The sequence below is a fragment of the Numenius arquata genome, chromosome W, assembly GCF_964106895.1.
Source record: "Numenius arquata chromosome W, bNumArq3.hap1.1, whole genome shotgun sequence".
NCBI classification, from domain to species: Eukaryota; Metazoa; Chordata; class Aves; order Charadriiformes; family Scolopacidae; genus Numenius; species Numenius arquata.
The window spans coordinates 22,740,109-22,762,894 of NC_133615.1; the positions used below are offsets into that span (position 1 = coordinate 22,740,109).

At 38.9% G+C, this 22,786-nt stretch overlaps 1 protein-coding gene across 3 annotated transcripts in view; it reads right to left on the bottom strand.

The window, feature by feature from the left end:
• The window catches only part of LOC141476736 (kinesin-like protein KIF2A), a 115,103-nt gene that overhangs the window by 25,090 nt on the left and 67,227 nt on the right, over positions 1-22,786 (bottom strand). For 2 of the 3 annotated variants that reach the window (XM_074165542.1, XM_074165541.1), the window contains exons 5-14: positions 21,488-21,610; positions 20,766-20,866; positions 16,704-16,799; positions 13,874-13,928; positions 10,460-10,622; positions 7,455-7,545; positions 7,239-7,302; positions 6,723-6,814; positions 6,338-6,480; positions 5,448-5,652 (exon numbers count right to left, since the gene is read on the bottom strand). In XM_074165542.1, the coding sequence (XP_074021643.1) occupies positions 5,448-5,652; positions 6,338-6,480; positions 6,723-6,814; positions 7,239-7,302; positions 7,455-7,545; positions 10,460-10,622; positions 13,874-13,928; positions 16,704-16,799; positions 20,766-20,866; positions 21,488-21,610 (1,133 nt within the window). The remainder of the gene's footprint in view (positions 1-5,447; positions 5,653-6,337; positions 6,481-6,722; positions 6,815-7,238; positions 7,303-7,454; positions 7,546-10,459; positions 10,623-13,873; positions 13,929-16,703; positions 16,800-20,765; positions 20,867-21,487; positions 21,611-22,786) is intronic. The other variant, XM_074165543.1, reaches the window with a different exon arrangement.

Genomic DNA, 22,786 nt, shown 5'->3' on the forward strand with positions numbered 1-22,786 from the left:
CACAAACCTAGTAACTATAGTTCTGTACTGATGTACTCAGTATTGGAAGACACTTGAAAATGTAAGTCATTCCCTCTTTTAAAATATTCTTCATGTGAAAAAAACAGGGATGACGTCTCCCCTTTCACTCACAAAAAGAGTATGGGGCTAAACTAACATACACAATTGGTTGGAGAGTTCCAGAGAGAAATACTGTACAGAAGTAAATATTAAGAAATTACTATAGAAGTTACAGCAGCAACTAAGTACAACAGTGCAAACCAAGATCGCACTAATCTAAATATCACTTCTGCCCACTTAGAGTTCTAACATAAGCTAATAAATTACTTCTTAGAAAGAAATTTAAAATTTAAATTTCTGTTTTGATGTTGTCATATTTTGATCATTAATTCCAGTTTCTGGCTTTGCTGTAATACTTTGTGTACAGGCATCTCTTCAGATTCAGGGCTTTAACACATTTACATACAGAACTTCTTCAAACAACAGTACATCAAAATCTTTACATATTATAGCTTTACTTTTAGCAAGACTAACAGATGGAATGGCTTTTGTGTTACATGAATAGTTCTATAGTAGTTCAGCCAATCCTCCAGCTGCAGCCATATCCTCGTGGCCTTTTGAAATTTCCTAGAAACAGCTTCTTCCAAAAGCCAGGCTAGAAACTGTGGGATGATAATCCAAGAAAGCATTGCAACTGTGAAACAGCATAAAACAGAACTAAACAGATTCAGAATAAAACTTCCCTGACACAGAACAGAACAAACACAAGGGCAAGCTGGCTTTAACTAAAGTGTTTATTTAAAAACACACCAGTTGAATTTTATAGAATGGACACAGCTCAGATAAACAGAAAGACTGAAGCTTGTTGAATGTGAAATTCACATGCAAATGCTAAAAAGGACCCAATACTTACAGGTGAGCAAGGCAGTGCATTCTTTGAATTTTTTTTAATTTGTTTGTACATTATTACTATACTTATATAAACAGAAAAGCAGATTAGACAGAGGAGCAACAGATTTTAAACAAGTGACATAACAAACTAAAAACAGTAAGAAATGGGTATGTTGAATTACTGATATGGCAACCAACAAGTTTAATTAGGATATTTTAAGAGAGATACTAAGATATTTTAAGAATGAGCTGGCAGATCTTTAAGGACGCTTTCTTTAAAGCACAAGAGCTCTTGATCCCCACGTGTAAGAAACCAGGAAAGGAAGGCAAGAGACCAGCATGGCTAAGTCGAGACCTGATGCTCAAACTAAAGGGCAAGAAAGAAATGCCCAGGCAGTGGAAGCAGGGACAGGTTTCCTGGAAAGAGTATAGGGACGCTGCCTGGTTTTGTGCAGGGATGGGGTCAGGAAGGCCAAGGCGCAGATGGAGCTGAACTTGGTGAGGGACACAAAGACTAATAAGAAGGGCTTCTACAGGTATGTCAGGCAGAAAAGGAAGGTCAAAGAAAGCATAACCCGCCTGATGAGCAAGACTGATGTACTTTAAGAATGTAGAATATACTTTTAAAAGGGTAAAATATATTTTAGAAGGTAGAATCTCTCACTAGGTAAGAATAAAGAGCTGCAAAAAGGTCACAAAGCCCTGTGAAACCAGACACTTGGTATAAACAATAAATGCCTTGCTAATGAATATACCCTTGAAGAAGAACAGAAGGCTGATAATAAGGAACGTCCCACAACAGGAGGTGCTGAAACCAGCTAAAAACCAGACAGCTTCTGGATAAGGCATGAAGTCAACAAAAAATTGCGGTAACTGGGGGAAAGGTAAAGGCGGCAGGGGGAGATTGCAACCACCAACTCAATTGGAGGCTGAATTGGACTACCTCCCCCATGGTACTGGAGCATGTGCACATCAATTAAAGGACCTTGTAACTTTAAATGAAAGCGAGAGACTGTACTAACCAATAGAAATTGTTAAGATAAGGTACTAACCAATAATTATAATTAAGGGTGTGTATTTCTGTGTTTTGAACCGTATAAATATTCCTAAGAGTTTTTAGGCCAGTGTGCTAGCTTTGTGGATTACCACCTAGCACTCATCTCTGCAGAAATGAAATAAATAGATAATACCTCTACTCTGTGTGTATATTGGCGTCTGCACAATGGGTAAACGACCCCGCTTTGGGACAACAAGACCGGCAAATTGCTAACAATAGACAAGAAGGCTGAGGTACTCAACAACCTTTTTGCCTCAGTCTTCCCTGGCAACCTCTCTCCCCACACTTCTTGAGTGGATGGACTGCAAGACAGGGACTGGGGGAACAAAGTCCCTCCAACTGTAGGAGAAGATCAGGTTTGTGACCACCTGAGGAACCTGAACATACAGAAGTCTATGGGACCTGAGGAGATGCATCCCAGAGTCCTGAGGGAATTGGCTGATGTAGTTGCCAAGCCACTCAGGTGAAGAAGTCCCTGGAAAAAGGGGAAACATTGCACCCATTTTTAAAAAAGGTAGAAAGGAGGACCCTGGGAACTACTGACCTGTCAGCCTCACCTCTGTGCCTGGGAAGATCATGGAACAGACCCTCCTAGAAGCTATGCTAAGGCACATGGAGGACAGGGAGGTGATTTGAGACAGCCAGCATGGCTTCACGAAGGGCAAGTCCTGCCTGACCAACCTAGTGGCCTTCTATGATGGAGTGACTGCATCAGTGGACAAGGGAAGAGCTACAGATGTCATCTATCTGGCTTTTGACACAGTCCCCCACAACATCCTTCTCACGAAATTGGAGAGATTTGGATTTGATGGGTGGACTATTCGGTGGATGAGGATGTTGGATGGTCACATCCAGAGGGTAGTGGTCAACAGATAAATGTCCAGATGGAGATCAGTGAGGAGTGGTGTGCCTCAGGGGTCCGTATTGGGACCAGTACTGTTCAATATCTTCATCAATGACATAGTGGGATCGAGTGCACCCTCAGCAAGTTTCCAGATGACACCAAGCTGAGTGGGGCAGTTGACACGCCTGAGGGACAAGATCCCATCCAGAGGGACCTGGACAGGCTTGAGAAGTGGGCCAATGTGAACATCATGAGGTTCAACAAGGCTAAGTGCAGGGTCCTGCACCTGGGTTGGGGCAACCCCCAGTACCAGTATAGTCTGGAGCATGAAGGGATTGAGAGCATCCCTGCTGAGAAGGACTTGGAGGTACTGGTAGATGAAAAGCTGGACATGAGCGGACATGCACTCGCAGCCTGGAAAGCCAACCATATCCTGGGCTGCATCAAAAGAAGTGTGGCCAGCAGATCAAGGGAGTTGATTCTCCCCCTCTACTCTGCTCTGGTGAGACCCCACCTGGAGTACTGCATCCAGCTCTGGAGTCCTCAGCACAGGAAAGACATGGACCTGTTGGAGTGGGTCTAGAGGAGGGCCACAAAAATGATCGGAGGGCCACAAAAATTATCAAAGGGCTGAAGCACCTCTCCTATGAGGACAGGCTGAGAGAGTTGGGGTTGTTCAGCCTGGAGAAGAGAAGGCTCCGGGGACACCTTATAACAGCCTTTCAGTACTTAAAGTGGGCCTACAGGAAAGGTGGGGACAAACTATTTAGCAGGGCCTGTTGCAATAGGACAAGGGGTAATGGCTTTAAACTAAAAGATGGTAGATTTAGACTAGACAAAAGGAAGAAATTCTTTACTCTGAGGGTGGTAAAACAGTGGAACAGGTTGCCCAGAGAGGTCCCATCCCTGGAAACATTCAAGGTCAGGTTGGACAGGGCTCTGAGCAACCTAATTTAATTGAAGATGTCCCTGCTCATTGCAGGGGGTTGGACTAGATGCCCTTCAAAAGGTCCCTTCCAACCCAAACTATTCTATGATTCTATGATTTTAATTTACTATAATGATTTTTAGTTTGCTCACTCTTGAAACATTAGAATTGGATTGTCTCCTTAATAGTAAAAGGATTACAGGAGGACACTGCTAGCTTCTAAATTAATGGAGTTTTTAACTACTTTTGCTTTTCACCAAATATCTGAACAGATTAAGACAGGACATGCAAATTGCAAGGTTTTTGTATTAGCACCAAAAAACACTCCTCAGAACTTACTAGTTTAATTCAAACTTGACAATAACTTCAAGGGTCTTGAATACAAATGGAAATACCTGTGTGATGTTCTTGGGGATAGATGAAAAATGGAAAACTAACATATCATTGAGAAACATTTATATCTTATTGTACCACTGTTTAGACCTCTCAAGACCACTTATTTTTATTTCCCCTTTCCCGTATAATTTAGATCACAACCACCAGTACAGCAGCAGCAGACCCTTTCACAGACAAGCTGTATGAAAATGAACTAAGTATGTTGTATGGGTATTGCACTGAAGGCACTAGTCAGTACAAAATCAGCAAGTAAACTAAAAAAAACAAAACCAGAACAGCTTTATTCAATTACATTTGGAAACAAGTGATAATGTTAATACAATGTTGTTTGCATTATTTATTTTGATACTAAATCAAAACAGGCCACAATTTTGGAACTGCTGCTTCCAATTTTTTAACATGACATACAATTTTGTAATAATACGTTACAGTTTTGTGGTGTTTTGTGAGATCTGCTTAGAGTCTGATACAAGTCTTTTCCCAAGTTTATACTGGGATAAAAATGTAAACACTGATTTTCGGGTTTAGGTTCTTTATATAAAACCATGATGCTGGTGCAGAGAGTAGTAAAAGTAAGCAAAGCTAACCAACAACAGAGATAAGTTCTGGGCTGTTCAAAACTACTGTTTCCCCAACTGAGACCAAAAAATTACTTTCCCTATTTAGACTGAACCTCTTCCAGGCGTTATACAACAAACAAAAAAAGCATTTGAACATGTAAATAATATTTCTTAGCTCTCTTGATGTGTTCTGGATTAATGTATGAAAATGCAAAGTAACTGTATCAGACAATTTGCTATAAAGAGCCATTAAAAATGGATTCCAACTTTCAAGGGTTATTTTAATTGATTTGTTAATTCTTTCAGGGTATAGCACTGTTGTGTTTTCTTCTTTAGCTAATTAATTAACAGTGGTAAACAAATCTGTCATATAGGTAACTATTTTTTATCTTTTCTTAAAAAAATAAATATACTGAGATCAGTAAGAATATTTCCAATTAGTATTTCAGACCCTGAGTATCAAAGTCAGTCATCTCTCCTCCCATTTTAGGTGTTTATCAGAAAAGTGTTCAAATTCAACTACTGGGAATTTTGTGGGTTTTTTTTAAACTACATGAAAATTGACAGCACAATATTTCTGCAATGTTTCTACTTGGTAATTACCAAGTGTTTCTTCAGGCATTTAAAGGAAAAATCAATACGTTATTTTACCCGTCACAGCAGTAGACAATGTAGACAAGCAAAGCCTGCAAAACACTCATTTTAATAGTCATTGCTATTATATGTAGAAGGCTTCCACCTACTCAAAGGCAATGGAAACATTTCAGTTACCTTGAGTGCTAAAAGGCTCTTGTTAATTTCTGCACCTTCCAGTCGCGTCTGCCTATCTGCACTGGAAGTATCTGCTCCTCTTTCATTGCCAGCCAAATCAATCAGAGAAAATTTACCATGCAATTTCCCTTTCCTTCTGAGAATAATCTGAAACACTGCATGGCTTCGAGATGAGTGTGCATTTGCAGATGTCTGGCCAGATGTCCTTTAACAAAAGGAAAGAAAGGAAGGACATATGAACAGGCAAAGGACCATACATGTTAATCGTACTACCATCAGAACATTAGTTTTTTCAGGGCCGAGTCCTGTATTTACCCTAATAATTTGATGTATATAGTATAATTATACCTATTTTTCCAATTCTTCAAACAGAAATGGAAGATTAGTAACATTTTACTTCCCTCTTAAAAGCAAGAATAATCAGATCTCCAAAGATTTCAGACTATCAGAGAGCTTACATGCAAAATGCCGCATGTGGCATTTTTATCTGATCAGACAGCAGTCTATTCACAAGGCTAATTTTAAAAACAATAAAGTTGGATCTTAACAAAAAATAAAAATTTTATACTTCTGTCACTACATATCGAGGCCTTTTAGAACTGAAGAATCTGGCAGTATTCCAAATTATAAATTACATGAAGTTAAGTCAGTAAACTGGTTATATAATACATGCAATTCACATCCTGTAGAAAAATCAGTTTGTATTTCTCCCTAGGAGAGAAACTCTAAGCTACATTTATTCAAAAGATAGGCAGATTCCTAACTTGCAGCCAACATTATCAAAAATACCACTGCATATTAAAAAGCCATCACTATGAAGAGACACAAAAAAAATCTTGTTCCAATTCTTTAATTTACAATGAAAAATTGGTGGAAGCCATGGGAGATACCTGCAGCTGTTGCCTATTTCAATAAGCTTAAGAACATCTTCAACACATTTGACTTCCCGTTCCTGTAATCCCACCACCTGGACTTGCTGTTTACCATCTTCTAACACTCTTAATTTTGTCTTCCTGTTCAACAAGTCAAAAACCTTGGGGGGGGGGGGGGAACAGAACAGTTAAAGAGGAGGTTTAAAAGACATTTTTGCTTCAAATCTCATATCAAAATATGCAAAGCATTCCATGCACAAACATGATTGGAAGGGATGTGTAAAGAATTAAATGAAATAAAGCCTTCAGTACAAAAAGGAAAAAAATATTTTATGTGACAAGCTCACAATCTTGTTTGTGAAAGAGAAATTCCACCTTCCTCAGAAAAAGATCAGGTACTTACCTTACCACTGTAGATCTCAAAAAATGTTGCATATACTTGAAGTTCTAACTTCTTATAGTTTGGCTTCTTTAGCATTAAAAAGACATCTCGAGCTGTGAATACATTTCCAAAACAAAAAGAAATCTAGTTATGCATTTTCATAAGGTATCATAAGACTCATTAATGCATAACAGTCTATTTTATGGCATCTCTCATATTTTGCAAGTGTAACAGATAGGGTCAGTCAATTAAGTAAAAAACACTGCAGTTTAATCTGCCACATTACATTGGAAGATGCAGAAGACTCCAAAATGGTAAACTCAAGTAATCATCAGTTATATTTCTTACATTTTTGAAGTTATCTATATATATATTTACTTTACTGTGTGAAGACTACACACCTAGGAACTATTTTTTATGTTACCAAAGCTCCACTGTAATCCAAAATATATAGATCCTTATGTTTGTATGACAGGGAGTAGAAATATATTGATGTCAACTAATTTGCAAAAAGCCAACAGAACGATAAAGTCTCACCTGCAAGTGCATATATTCCTTTAGAACAATCTTGGTTCTTTCCTGAAAAGTCACCACCCATAGTCTAAATTAAAAAAAAAAAAAAACAAAAAAGACCAAAAATACACTATAAAGATCACAGAACTGTAACTTATATATTTGTTACTTATTAGAATTTATCGAAGTGTATTGTACATAAAAAGAAGTGCATTGCTGACATGTAGAAGAAATACTTACATGGGTTTTTCCACTGCCTGTTTGTCCATATGCAAAACAAGTGGCCATTCCCCTTTCAAATATGGTTTCCACTAATGGTCGAGCTGTAAACCTTAAATGCAAAAAACAACAGTACTTAAAAAACATAATTACTTTAAGATGTCATACTACCGCAAGGACACTATAAATTTTAAGGCCAGAAGTAACAAAACTGGTTCTGTACTTTGAGAGGCCAAAGGACATCTCCACATTAATTCCTGAACTAAAGAGGCTACCAGTTCTAAGGCATTAAAATATCCTAAACAATTAAACAAAAGCTACAAGGTGTCTCCCATTTACTTTACAACAATATTATCCTCCTTCAAACCCTGAGAAAAAAAATTTCCTTGTTTTAATGATGCAACACAGCACAGCTTACTACATGGAGTTTGGAGCTCCAATCCAGTTATTCCTTTAAGTATTATTTGATGTGTCAAAATTATTCTCCAAAGTATCATTTTTTCTATTTTATAGAATTTTTACTTTAAAAAATGTAGAGTTATTGCTCCTATTTCAGCTACTTATCACCATTACTTCATTAAAAACTCCAAAAGCAAAGGGTAACCTTACAAAGGGTTGCCTCCACTAGATGATGGAGGTAAGAGTCTCTCTGCAACAATCTCTCTCTCTAAACTTTTACCAGGTGTTTACACATAATGTATGTTTAGTGACAGAAACAAAAAAATTGTTTACAGAAACACCGAGGTGTTACAACCTCCTTTCATTGCACTTTGGAACAAACACAAGATCACTTACAAAAATATGGGTAAGACCAACCCATTCAGCAACCAAGGATTATGCAAAAATTTAAGTTTAATTGTATCATCAATTTTTATCAAAATTTACCAGATGATACCTTAGTCTTTCTTTTTTGCTTTCTCCAAACATATACTTCTTTTATCCTCAAGAGGATATTCCCATATTTCTTTGTTCTTTTTATATTTAAAATATAAATTTCAAGAAACCTATCCACCTAAGCAGCACGTTCCATTATCTCTGTTTAACCAAGTTTGGGATTATTTTGCTGATTTATAAAAAAGGGGCTTAATTATATGTATTTTAAAATAAGGCAAAATACAAACATATCTAGAAAAGTTTTTGTAAAGCATTATACAACTCCAAATGGTACCATGCCAAAACAGTCCAACTTTCCTTCTAGTAGAACCTTTATTTGCAATCTTGATCCTTCAGAAATATAAACTCTGATTCTCCTCTAAAATTCAAAAGGCATACCCATTCACACTAGTGTATGTTTTTTAATAGTAAATAAAACTTGCAACTCAGTATTGTGTCTCATGGATTCAAAAATACTTAAAATACAGCTTAAGCAAAATAATAATAAAAAAATAAGAGTAGTACATTTCTCAAGAATGTTTTTCAGTACAGAAATATAGTGACTAATTTTAGCATACTGAAGAAAATTGGAGGAACTTGTCATACTTTTTTTTTTCCCCACTGTGATCCTGATAGTTCTGATGAGAGCAGACGATACCTATCTTCCTCTTAATTGTGTTATTACAGGAGACCTTGAAGCAGATTATGCTTCACTTAATAATCATTATTGTGTGATATGAGGGAGAAGGAAAAAGCCTGTACTGCTACACAGACTAGAGATTTACTGTTTCAGTATGAATACAAGCATCTTTCAATATTTTCCCATATTTCCCATATTAATTTATTATGTAACTAATAAAAATTGTCCAGAAGAAACTCAGCCCAAAACCATAACACTGTATGTCAAAACCAGCCCTCACATTTAAACACTATGCTCACAAATACAAATAACAGGAAGGAGGGAGATTACAAAAACTGGTTGTTAAGGAGGAAAACTATTGCAAGAGGCACATCTCACGAGCTAGATCACTCTCCCACAGCTTTTCAGTATCAAGAAAGAAAAGATGTTACCAGCAGACAATCATTACAGACAAAAATTCCCAAGGGCACATCTTTGCTGTTTAGAAGTCTTTCATTAGTGTAAGCTAACAGACTAAAAAGATTTTACTTTTGCTACCCTTCTCCTCTTACTTATATGAAGCATAAGACATAAGTTTTCATTTTCAAAGCTTTTTAATAATTCTTTTACTATGAATTTTCTCTTATCCACTGAGAGGATGTTAGCATCTAACATCAATCAGGATACGATGCCAACTTTCACTTCCTAGTTCTTGGATTAAAAACAAGAATTAAGCTATTTCTCTGTCACTACTCTTTAAGGCTATGGGAAGTACTTTCTAAGCATAAGGAAAATTATCTTCATCAAATTCCTTTCTAATATCAATATTCCTTGCAAAAATCTTCACAATATTTAGACTGCGTACCAAAATTATGACCTGTCATGGTGTCTAACCTTGCCTGCTACTGTATCTAATCCATTTAGCGACTTGTTCAAGGTAAACAGCTACTTCTAAACAAGTTTTTAAAAGCACTGTGTGCATTATTCTGTTCCAACTGTGGAAGTGAAACAGAAGAATAAAGGAGAAAATGGAGATCCAAATACCTTGGGGCTGAGGGCATGTGTCCTTGTTGCTGTTGTTTTTTAAATCGGAAAGATTCAGCATTTTGAGCAAGCTAAATTATCTCTATGTAAATCCATGTTACATCAGCTAGATTACTTCCAACAGCCAAACTCGCTCGGGTATCTCAGCAAGAGAGCAAATATAACTTCCCCCGCCACCTCTTTCTACTCTTTCCCCACCCTCTCCTGATTTGTTTGCCTCCTGAGGAGGCAATACAAACTAGAGCCTGGAAAGGCATGGCTTGGAGGAGAGCAGGACTGAGCTTAACAGAAGTGGAGATATTGCAGATGAAAAATTCAGGATAAACAGAGCTAAAACAAAAGTAAACAGGCAAAAGAATGGAGGTAGCAATATAGATATCTGATAACACAGAGAACAGAATTCAAGTCCATGACCAAGGTAAGCCCACAGTTGTTGACATGGGAAATACACGAGAAAAAAGATTCACAAAAAAAGAGCATATACACATACCTGTAAACCATTTCATTAGGAGCCATATCATCAAAGGCATAATCAAAACGAAAAGTTTGGTTTTCTAGGTACTTTGTTAAATCCACCTTTTGTTTTGGTTCATGTACCATCACAACATCTTTACTAGGAATTGTTATTACATCAAGGTCTTTCATTAAAGTTTCTATAAAAAAAATTAAATATATATTTAAGTAGCAACACATAACTATTTTTTACATTTTTTCATTGTTTACACTATTATAACATCTCAGATAACACAGCTCCTCCAAGTAACAACACTGCAATGGACTTGGGCTTCTGATACTTATATAGTAATCTGCTAAGTAAGAGATTTCATTTTGGAAGTCTAGTCATCCTATCCTGCCAAGTTCTAGAAAGTGAAGTTGCACAAAGTTGATTAGAAAAACTAAGCTCATTAATGATAGCCCTATCATTATAACTTCATTTTAAAATTTTGTCTTCTTATGTTCCCTAAATCCTTAAAGTTATAGTCATATGTTCACAGCTTTCAAAAAGAAAAAAAATATTTTCATTCTACACAGACATTTTCATTTGTGTATTCCTCCTGGAATCTAAAGTATACATCTTTAATATAGAATTTCTCTAAAGTAAAATCCTTTCTAAAAATTATCTTGTAAGCAGAAAAAGCTGAAAATGCTAATGATGCTTCCTATCACTGAGAATGAACAAAAGCCATCTAGATGCAATTTTAATAGTGAGTTCCCAGGTTATAATTACTACATAGCACTACAATTTATTGCTAATTGTTGTATGAGATATGACTTGGCAAAACAGAGAACCCAGCGATTCATGAAATGCACAAAAATAAAGATCATTTCTGTGTACAGTCAGGATCACTAATGTGTCCTACTTCCATTTCTATGTAAAATTTCTTAAGGCATGCAGTTCAAGAATTTGATGTGGCTTTATACAAACAGATAGAAATCTTTTCATCAGTTAACATACTGATCAAACAATACAATGGTTACCATTGTATGACATTACACACCAACAGAAATATGCATTCAAATCACTATATAATGAATTTTTCAACTGCACTGCAATAAAATGAAATGCAGTTATTCTGCAGTAATCACAGAGAAGAAATAAGGAATAGTGGTGAAAAGATATATATAAAGGTCAATTCTTTGCAGCAAAAGCTTTTTAGTTAAAGCAGTCAAAAGCTGTTTTTTCTTGAAGGATTGTTTGGAGTAAGACATTTACCTGCTCCCAGCTATTTGTTATGACATTCTGTATTCCTTGCTGATGAAAATTTGAAGTGTCTCTGAAACCCACCATACAATTATATATATAATTTCTCAATTATAAATATATGCCATGGAAATAAAATCTTAAAATGTCAATCTGAAGACCTGGTTCCTGCAAAGTCAATCCACAGAACTGAGAACACCTGAAGACTTTAGTGATAATTCTGTGTTTGCGAGACTGACAGAAATTGATTTGTACACTTGATTTCTATTAAATTATTTGAACATCTTACAGAATTTCAAAATACAGAACATGAAAAGGGAAAGTAATATTTTTGACATGTTATTGCAATAATAAAGGAAAAGCTATTTACATTTTTTCTCTTCAGGGTATTACAAACTTATATCTTTGATTCCTTTATACTTTATATAATTTTATATAATTTTAAAATGTGGCATGAGAAATACTGTTTCTTATGAACTTTCAAAATTGAAGTGCATGTTCTCAGAAGACTGTATTATGTGGGTACTAGATTATCTCTATGGTTCCTCCCCAGCGTAGATTATTTCATTAATACCTTTTTATTATAGCTTATTCTTAAAATTGCAAAATAACTTTTGCGCCAACCTCATTTTTACTTCGACACTCATCTTCCTACCAACACCTCAGAACTATTTTTAATCACTCCAAACCACTAATACCCAAGATATGCAACTTGCACAGAATCAAATCCCACTTCTGAATCCCAACTCATGCCTCATGACAACTTGCTGTCATTTACTGTAATTTCACTTTGTCCACCTTCAGTGCAGGTAGAAGGTAACATTCCCCCCAAATGTATCACATTTCTAAGTTATATTTTATTAAAGATAACCTCCAATGCTAAAACAGAAATTGAACTGCTACCAGACTTGTATATTGAATGCCCTTATTACATAGGTGTGCAAAATAGTTCCAATCAACCAATTTTTGAGATTATGCATTCCTTTCAGATCAGTAAAAGAAAAAATACAGGGAATAAGAAAACAGTAAAAGCAAAAATCAAGAAAAAAAAAGGTAGGGGAAGTAGCAACGTGGAGGGAAAAAATAAGACAAAAGAAAACTAACTATATACTGACATCAACATATGTTTTCCCTTTCCCTTTCCCATACACTTCTCCCATTTTCCTCTGTATATGCTCCAGATAATCCTCAACGTGTAGTTCTGACAGTACAAAAATAATAAATGCATCCCATGTTGTTTCAGAGTCAAAGCGATGTTCTTTGAGTCCTTTAGCTAAACAAAATATAACAAAAAGAGAAGGAAAGAAACATCTTTCAAAATGAAAGTCAGCTTACTTCAGTGCTGGATTCAGACAGGCTGCAATCCAGCATTTGTGGTTCTTAATTTCCCGCTGAAAGTAAAGAATTTCATAGAAAGACTGGGATTTAACTGGAGTTGAAAACCTAAACAGTTTTTTTTTTTGAATACAGACTCCAGTCTGATCAGCAGGCAGTAAGAAAAAAAGTTGTAATACTAATCGTACATAAAAAGAAGTCACTAGGGAGTGATTCCAGCACCTAAAAATACTTGTTTAGTGCCATTTCATATGCCCTAGGGTATCCTGCCCAGCCCTGAGCAGCAACTCCAGGAGATACAAGTCTCCAGTTTGTCTGTAATCCACTAGAGCCCTGTGAGGATGTCTTGGACACCCTTGGGCACCTTACATGTCAGAAGACACCAACATTCAGGCACCTGAAGTGTTCCCTTTGATGTCTGATTCAAGACCATTTGAAAGTATAAATATACATGTATTTTTAAAAAGTGTAGAAAAGTTTTCATTGGGTAGCTCACTGATCAGGAAATCATTTAAAGGATAGTTTAAAAGAATGGTGATCCTAACACAATGTAAGAATACTGAAGAAATTACAGTAGAAATAATTCCCAGACCAAGTAAATGCATCCTAGATGACCTTGGGAAAAAATTACAGTCTCTCTGTGCCTCAGCTCCCAGTCCATAAAATGGTGACAGTTAAACTAGTTTTCTACCTGTCTTTATCCAGGTTATGATAAGTTTATGAATTTTCTGGGTCCCCTCACACATATTGTCTAGTATAACAGTTTCACCTTTGATCAGTATTTCTAGATCTCTTTAATACAAATAATATTACTATCAGAAGCAGCTTTTCAGAGAAAAAATTCTGCAAAATGTTCAATGGCCATACCTTTTTTATTGAGTGGTCGTTTTCGTACACAAACACATATCCTGTGCTCATCAATCTACAAAGGAAACAATCTTTCAGTGAACTATACCCCAATTCCAGTTCTATGATATTTTACTTCTACTCTTGACTTAATTAACCAATCATTTAAACAAAGACAAATTTCCAAGACAGTGAGTCATCTGAACGTGTAAATGCCCCTTGTGTCTGTACAATAACCAAGAACCCAAAAGGGAGAACCATACATTAATAAAACTCCCTGCAGACAGTGATCTGATCCTGCAGAGTATCAGGTACATCTTGAAACACTGCAAGCAAATCCAGCTGTGTAACACTATTGACAGAAACTATCACAATCTCTTTGATGATGCCATGGTAGAATTCTCAATCTTGAGGGGTACAGGACAGGTAAAAAGTAGAGTCAGGATCCTAAACCTCAGAAAGGCAAACTTTCAGCTGTTTAGGGCACTAGTGTGTGGGATCCCTTGGGAAACTGCCCTCAGAGATAAAAGTGTGAATGAGAGGTGAAAGATACGTAAAAGTCATTTTTCTTAGGGCGCAAGAGCTCTCAATCACGATGTGCAAGAAGTCGAGGAGGGGAGGCAGGAGGCCAGCTTGGCCGAGTCAAGACCTTTTAGCCAAACTAAAACACAAAACCAAAACGCATAGGCAGTGGAGGCGGGGATACACATCCTGGGGAGATTATAGGGATATGGTCCAGGAATGTAGGGAGGGGATCAGGAAAGCCAAGGCACAGCTGGAGCTGAACTAGGTTAGAGATATTAAAAAAGGGTTTCTTCAGGCACATAGGACAACAAAGGAAGATGAAAGAAACTGTATCCGCCCACAATGAGCAAAACAGGAGACCTGGTTACAAACGACATGGAGAAGGCTGAGGTAATCAACATGTCCATGGAACCTGATGAGATGCATCCAAGGGTCTTGAGGGAGCTGGCAGATGAAGTTGCCAAGCCACTATCCATCATATTTGAGAAGTTGTGGCAGACTGGTGAAGTTTCCACTGACTGGAAAAGGGGAAACAAAACCCCCATTTTTAAAAAGGGAAAAAAGAAAGACCTGGGGAACTACAGGCCAGTCTCACCTCTGTGCCCGGCAAGATCATGGAGCAGATCCTCCTGGAATCTCTGCTAAGGCACATGGAAAATAAGGAGGTGACTGGTCACAGCCAACATGGCTTCACTAAGGGCAAACCGTGCCTGACAAACTTCGTGGCCTTCTATGACAGGGTTACAGCACTGATAGATAAGGGAAGAACAACTGACGTTATCTACCTAGACTCGTGCAAAGCATTTGATGCTGTCCCGCACAACATCCTTGTCTCTAAAATGGAGAGACATAGATTTGACGGGTGGACCACAGGTGGATAAAGAACTGGCTGGATGGTCGCACTCAAAGAGTTGCAGTCAACAACTCGATTTCCAGGTGGAGACTAGTGACGAGTGGTATCCCTCAGGGATCCATATTGGGACCAGTATTATTTAACATCTTTGTTGGGGACATGGACAGTGGGATTGAGGGCACCCTTGGCAAGTTTGCGGATGATACCAAGCTGAGTGGTGTGGCTGATACTCTAGAGGGAAAGAATACCATCCAGAGGGACCTGGACAGGCTAGAGAGGTGGGCCCATGTGAACCTCATGAAGTTCAACCAGGCCAAGTGCAAATTCATGCACCTGGGTCAGTGCAATCCCATACATGGGGATACAGGCTGGGCGATAGGTGGTTGAGAGCAGTCCTGTGGAGAAATACTTGGGGGTATTGGTGGCTGAAAAACTGAATACAAGCCGGCAATGTGCACTCGCAGTCCAGAAAGCCATCAAAAGAAGTGTGGCCAGCAGGTTGAGGGAGGTGATTCTGCCCATCTACTCTGCTCTGGTGAGACCCGACTGAGAGTACTGCATCCAGCTCTGGGGCCCCCAGCATAAGAAGGACATGGACCTGCTTGAGCGGGTCCAGAGGAGGGCCACAAGGATCATCAATCAGGGGGATGGAGCACCTCTCCTATGAAGACAGGCTGAGAGAGTTGGGGTTGTTCAGCCTGGAGAAAAGGCTCCAGGGAGACCTTATAGCAGCCTTCCAATACCTGAAAGGGGGCCTACAGAAAAGATGGGGAGGGACTCGTTATCAGGAAGTGTAGTGATGAGTGGTAATGGTTTTAAACTGAAAGAGGAGAGATTTAGATTAGATACTAGAAAGAAATTCTTTACTGTGAGGGTGGTAAGACACTGGAAGAGGTTGCCCAGAGAAGTTGTGGATTCCCCTTCCCTGGAGGTGTTCAAGACCAGGCTGGATGGGGCTTTGAGCAACCTGGTCTAGTGGGAGGTGTCCCTGCCCATGGCAGGGGGGTTGGAACTAGATAATCTTTAAGGTCCCTTCCAACCCAAACCATTCTATGATTCCATGATTTCCACAGAGATCTGATAACCTTCAGCATTTAAGGATTCTGCTCCTCTGTCTTCTCTTCAAATCAAAAGCCCTCATCACCTTCAAAGATCAAATATTAATCTTTATACTCAACAGGGTTTTTTAGAGAAGCTTAATGGTTTTGTTTGCACATCTCTTAGCATCCCAGGAAAATCTACAATATAGAGGCTGACTGACTACTTAGTACATTGGTATTATTTTATAGTCAAAAGATATTTAAATGACATTAAAAAATGACCAAAAAAATAACCCCATGTTATAAAAAAGTAGTATTATATATTAACTTATTTTTTATGTTTACAGACAGAAGTATATTCATACATTTAGAAAATTGGAAACAGAGAAAAATTCAGAAGGATAAAAAATTTCCACATCACTGGGGTACTTACAGGATCTGCAGTTGTCAGTGGTCTATAATCCAAACTTCCCCTGAAATCTCTGATCATACACATAATTTCATAATTTGGGTTTGTAGCATCAACATCCTAGGAAAGTAAGCAACAGAATTTCTAATATACTTTTTTTTTCCTGAAATGAACAAATTTCAATATCTTCTAAATTTACTTGTAAAAAAAATACATATTAACTGAAATGTTAATTTTTCTCCAAATTGCCATACATATCTTGACTGCAAGTTTAATGCCATTTTCCGTTCTGATATAGCTAATTTACTGATCGTAAAGCAAAACAATTATATGCCTTCTATTTAATATTTTTGATTAGCATGTAATAGAAAATACTTTTTAATTGAGGACTCACTAAAAGTCTTAATAAAGAAATGACTCCTGCCTTTTGCCAGAATCGTCACATTAAAGAAACACAGCTGAACAATTGCACAACAGATAGCATATACAGTCAACACTTCTTAATCCGAGATAAATATGTCCAACAGACAAATGGATACACTCTATTATACAGGTACAAAATACACTGCAGAGGACAGTGTAGGTGTCCCAGCTGCTCTAAAGACAACCCTGCTGGATCCGAGTTGGTTAAAGGAGGTTGATCCTACTTGCCGGTCCTGAGTTAAATCCTAGTTACTTGCATGCATTGGAAACTCTTCTAACACTTCTAGAACCCCCCAAAAAGCAGAGGCAATCCCGATGATACACAATAGGCTACATCCAGGCTCCCAAGACCTCCTGTCCCTAAACCTGGAACCATCAGTATCAGGGTGAATGGACATGTAAGAGGCCATGCACAGAACCCCTCTAAACTTTGTGAAGCCTGAGCTACTGAACCTACTGTGAACTGAGTTGTTTCTCTGCAGAATTGCTCAAATATCCTTCCTGTCACTTCTCCCTGTGACTGTCAGATTTTACCCCATTTCAGGACATGCTGCTGATACCATGCACAGCCAGCTCTGGTGCTCAGACGTTATTATGCTTTGCATGGCTTTCCACAAATGAGCTAAAATTCCTTCTAGATCACATCTGGCTGTGGAAATAGCATAGACACTTTCAGAAAGCACTGCATTGGGGTTAATAAGCTCAAGTGGAGCCAGCTCATATCTACACACATGTGACAGCTGATCCACACCTCAGACAAAACTGTGCCCTGGTAATCAGAAGTTGACTGTACCTTTAAGTTATTCACCCTGACTACAGTGAAATAAAAACTACTTACAATAAGTCCATACAAAATGTATTCCTGCTGAAACATTCAGAAAGGGGTATTGCTTATTATGGAAAAGGTATTTGCCTAATATTCTTCAAACCCTGTTTAAAGGTCTTGCCCACCAGAAGCCAGTGCTTAGATAACTATTGCTGCATTTCATAGAATCATAGACTTGCCTAGGTTGGAAGGGACCTTTCAGATCATTGAGTCCAACCGTCAACCTAACACTGACAAAAAACATCACTAAACCACATCTCTAAGCACTGTGTCTACCTGTCTTTTAAATACCTCCAGGGATGGTACCTCAACCACTTCCCTGGGCAGCCCATTCCAATGCTTGATAACCCTTTCAGTGTAAAAATTTTTCCTAATATCCGATCTGAACCTCCCCTGGTGCAACCTGAGGCCATTTCCTCTTGTCCTATTGCCTGTGACTTGGGAGAAGGGATTGACCCCCACCTCCCTACAACCTCCTTTTCAGGTAGTTGTAGAGAGCAATAAGGTCTCCCCTCAGCCTCCTTTTCTCTAGGCTGAACAACCCCAGCTCCCTCAGCCTCTCCTCATATGACTTGTTCTCCAGACCCCTCACCAGCTTCGTTGCCCTTCTCTGGACCCGCTCCAGCACCTCAATGTCTTTTTTGTGGTAAGAGGCCCCAAACTGGACACAGTACTCGAGGTGGGGCCTCAACAGTGCCGAGTACAGGGGGACGATCACCTCCCGAGTCCTACTCACCACACTGTTCCTGATACAGGCCGGGATGCTGTTGGCCTTCTTGGCCACCTGGGCACACTGCTGGCTCATGTTCAGCCAACAGTCGACCAACACCCTCACATCCTTTTCTGCCAGGCAGCTTTCCAGCCACTCTTCCCCAAGCTTGTAGCGCTGCATGGGGTTGTTTTGACCCAAGTGCAGAACCCAGCACTTGGCCTTGTTGAACCTCATACCACCGGCCTCGTACCAAGCCCTGGGGAACACCACTCGTGACAAGCCTCCAACTGGATTTAACTCCATTCACCACCACTCCCTGGGCCCAGCCTTCCAGCCAATTTTTAACCCAGCAAAGAGTACTCCCATCCAACCCATGTGCAGCCAGTTTCTCCAGGAGAATGCCGTGGGAAACCATGTCAAAGGCCTTACTAAAGTCCAGGTAAACAACATCCACAGCCTTTCCCTCATCCACCAAGCGGGTCACCTTGTCATAAAAGGAGATCAGGTTTGTCAAGTAGGATCTGCCTTTCATAAACCCATGCTTACTGGGCCTAATCACCTGGGTGTCCTTCATGTGCTGCAAAATGGCACTCAGGATGATCTGTTCCATGACCTTCCCAGGCACCGAGGTCAGACTGACAGGCCTGTAGTTTTCTGGATCATCCTACCGACCCTTCTTGTGGATGGGAATCACATTTGCTAGCCTCCAGTCAGCTGGGACCTCCCCAGTTTGCCAGGACTGCTGGTAAATGATGGAAAGTGGCTCAGTGAGCACTTGCGTCAGCTCCCTCAGTACCCTCAGGTGGATCCCATCCGGCCTCATAGACTTGTGTATGTCTAGGTGTTGGAGCAGGTCCCTCACCACCTCCCTTTGGATTATGGGGGCTTCATTCTGCTCCCCATCCCTGTCTTCCAGCTCAGGGGGCTGGGTACTCAGGGAACAACCGATTCTACTACTAAAGACTGAGGCAAAGAAGGCATTAAGTACCTCAGCCTTTTCCTCAGCCTTTGTCACTATGTTACCGCCTTCATCTGAAAAAGGATGGAGATTCTCTTTAGCCCTCCTTTTGTTACTGATATATTTATAGAAACTCTTTTTATTGTTCTTAACATCCAAAGCCAGGCTGAGTTCTAGTTGGGCTGTGGCCCTTCTAATTTTCTCCCTACATAGCCTCACAACATCGTTGTAGCCTTCCTGAGCGGCCTGCCCCTTCTTTCAAAGGCCATAAACTCTCCTTTTTTTTCTGAGTTGTGACCATATCTCTGTTGAGCCAGGTCGGTCTTTTTCCCTGACGGCTCATTTTTCAGCGCATGGGGACAGCCTGCTCCTGCACCTTTAAGGCTTCCTTCTTGAAAAATGTCCAGCCTTCCTGGACACCTTTGCCCTTCAGAACTGCCTCCCAAGGGACTCTGTCAAGCAGGTTCCTGAAAAGACCAAAGTCTGCCCTCTGGAAGTCCATGGTGGCAGTTCTGCTGACCCCCCTCCTTGCTTCTCTGAGAATCGAAAACTAAAGCTTTTACACTACTGTGACAGGAACTCATTTAATATTAAGAGATTTTCTCAAAGGATTAACAACTTCATTTCTTTCACACAAGTTTCTAACAACTTGCTGCCAAGCTGTTTGCATGATGCAAAGTTAAATTATAAATGCATAGACAGGTGTAAAGGAAAAAAAAGAATCACTGTTCAAACTTGAGCCTCAAGTAGATCTCCTATGAAACATAAAAGATCATAAAGAACAATTTATCATAATGTTGTGATACCTCCTGTAGAATAACAGCCCTATCTAAAAGCCAAAGATTTTATTATTTTCATCGATATATTTTGCCTAAGAAATAGCTATCATCAGTACTTGATTTTTAAATAACACACAGAAAGATAAGCAATTGTAAGCAATTATTTCTGTAGGAAGAAAAAGAGGAGGAAAACTCTCTAAAGAAATAGTTATCAGAGCAATGCAACCATGCACCAAAATATTTATCAAAATTGTATACAGGATGAAAACATTTAATTTCAAGACTATTACAGATCATAAAAAATATTGAAGACTGAAAAAAGCACAATAATTTTGGAAACATCTTCTCTTCCTGAAATATATTTTTCATCTGAGCTAAAAATACTAACCTGAGCTCTTTTTTCTCTAAGTTCCTGCTGCTGTAACCTTCTCTTTTCACGTTTCTCTTGCAATTTTTCAACCTCTTTTACACAATTAGATTTTCTACGTGCTTAAAGAAAATGACAGAATTTAAAAATATTTTGTTGCATGAATTTAGTATTTACACTATAACATTTCAATTCTACTATTTTATGAATAATTAGAATGCATTTATTTATATCAATTATCCTTTCAAGCAAATCAGTATCAGTACAGAATAATTATGGGAATTTAATTTCTAAAATTTATAGAATAAATGAATTAGAAAAAATCATGGGAACAGGAGAATAACTACACAACCGAAAATATAAGGACAATGACCCTCAAAAAATATTTGGATGTGTGATGATATTTGGATACATGTGATATCATCACGATATCCATGTGATGATATTTGGATACATGTGATCTCTTGGTTTGAATTAAAAGAAAGCCCAGGTAAATTAAAAAAAAAACAAAACAACAACATCATGGTTAAAAAAAGATAAAGGAAAAACAAATTCCAAATACTAAAACAACTATGACAAAAGTGAACATTTGTTTAGCCACAGCACTCTAAAAAAGCTTCTTGAGGAAGCCTACAGGCAACTACACATATAGACCATTTGTCATTTATGGACAACAACTCAGTCCAAGAGAATGTACATGTAATGCCCAGAATGAATGAATCCTTGATACGCAGTTTACATACAAGGGGGTCCAAATTCCTTTTTTGCAGCTTGAACTGGAGATATATCTGAAACACTACCATTCTGTTGTGAGGAGGAAGACTGTTCAGGAAGCTGAGTAGGCCGTACGCGTGCAGAACCAACCACTGCAAAAGAAAAGCACAAAGCTCATCTAGGTACAGAAGAGTAACATTTCTATCCCATTCTGAAATACTTTATTCTAACAACATAAAACAAGGCCCCTTTCAAGACACAACAATTTATTAGAGGCGAGGGGGAGCCATACCATGTAGAAAGCCTATTAATAAAGACATTCGGTATGCAGCTTTTTTTATCCTAGTGTTACACACCAACACAAAACAATGATTAAGTATCAATGCTGCACATGCATATTTTTAAATACTCCGCTACAGAATTAGTAGAACTTATTATGTGCATAGAATGTACTTGGAGATAAGCCGTTTTGAAGTTTAAAGTGTTGAAATTTTATTTATATTATAATTCTGCCCAAAACCCCAGTAAGAAAAAAGGACCCAATGTTTCACATTCTCTAGGTATTACAAAATGGTCCCACCCCACTGAACCTACAATCTGTGGACGAGTAGAGGGATACAAATGAAAGGCAGCAAAGTGCAGCTCAATCATAGAATCGCCTATGTTGGAAGGGACCTTTAAGATCATCTAGTCCAACTATCAACCTAACTGATAAAAAAAACCAAAAACCCCACATTACTAAACTATGTCTCTAAGCTCTATGTCAACCCGTCTTTTGAAAACATCCAGGGATGGTGCCTCAACCACTTCCCTGGGCAGCCCATTCCAATGCTTGATAACCCTTTCAGTGTAAAAATTTTTCCTAATATCCGATCTGAACCTCCCCTGGTGCAACCTGAGGCCATTTCCTCTTGTCCTATTGCCTGTGACTTGGGAGAAGGGATTGACCCCCACCTCCCTACAACCTCCTTTTCAGGTAGTTGTAGAGAGCAATAAGGTCTCCCTTCAGCCTCCTTTTCTCTAGGCTGAACAACCCCAGCTCCCTCAGCCTCTCCTCATATGACTTGTTCTCCAGACCCCTCACCAGCTTCGTTGCCCTTCTCTGGACCCGCTCCAGCACCTCAATGTCTTTTTTGTGGTAAGGGGCCCAAAACTGGACACAGTACTCGAGGTGGGGCCTCAACAGTGCCGAGTACAGCAGGACAATCACCTCCCAAGTCCTACTCACCACACTGTTCCTGATACAGGCCGGGATGCTGTTGGCCTTCTTGGCCACCTGGGCACACTGCTGGCTCATGTTCAGCCAACAGTTGACCAACACCCCCAGG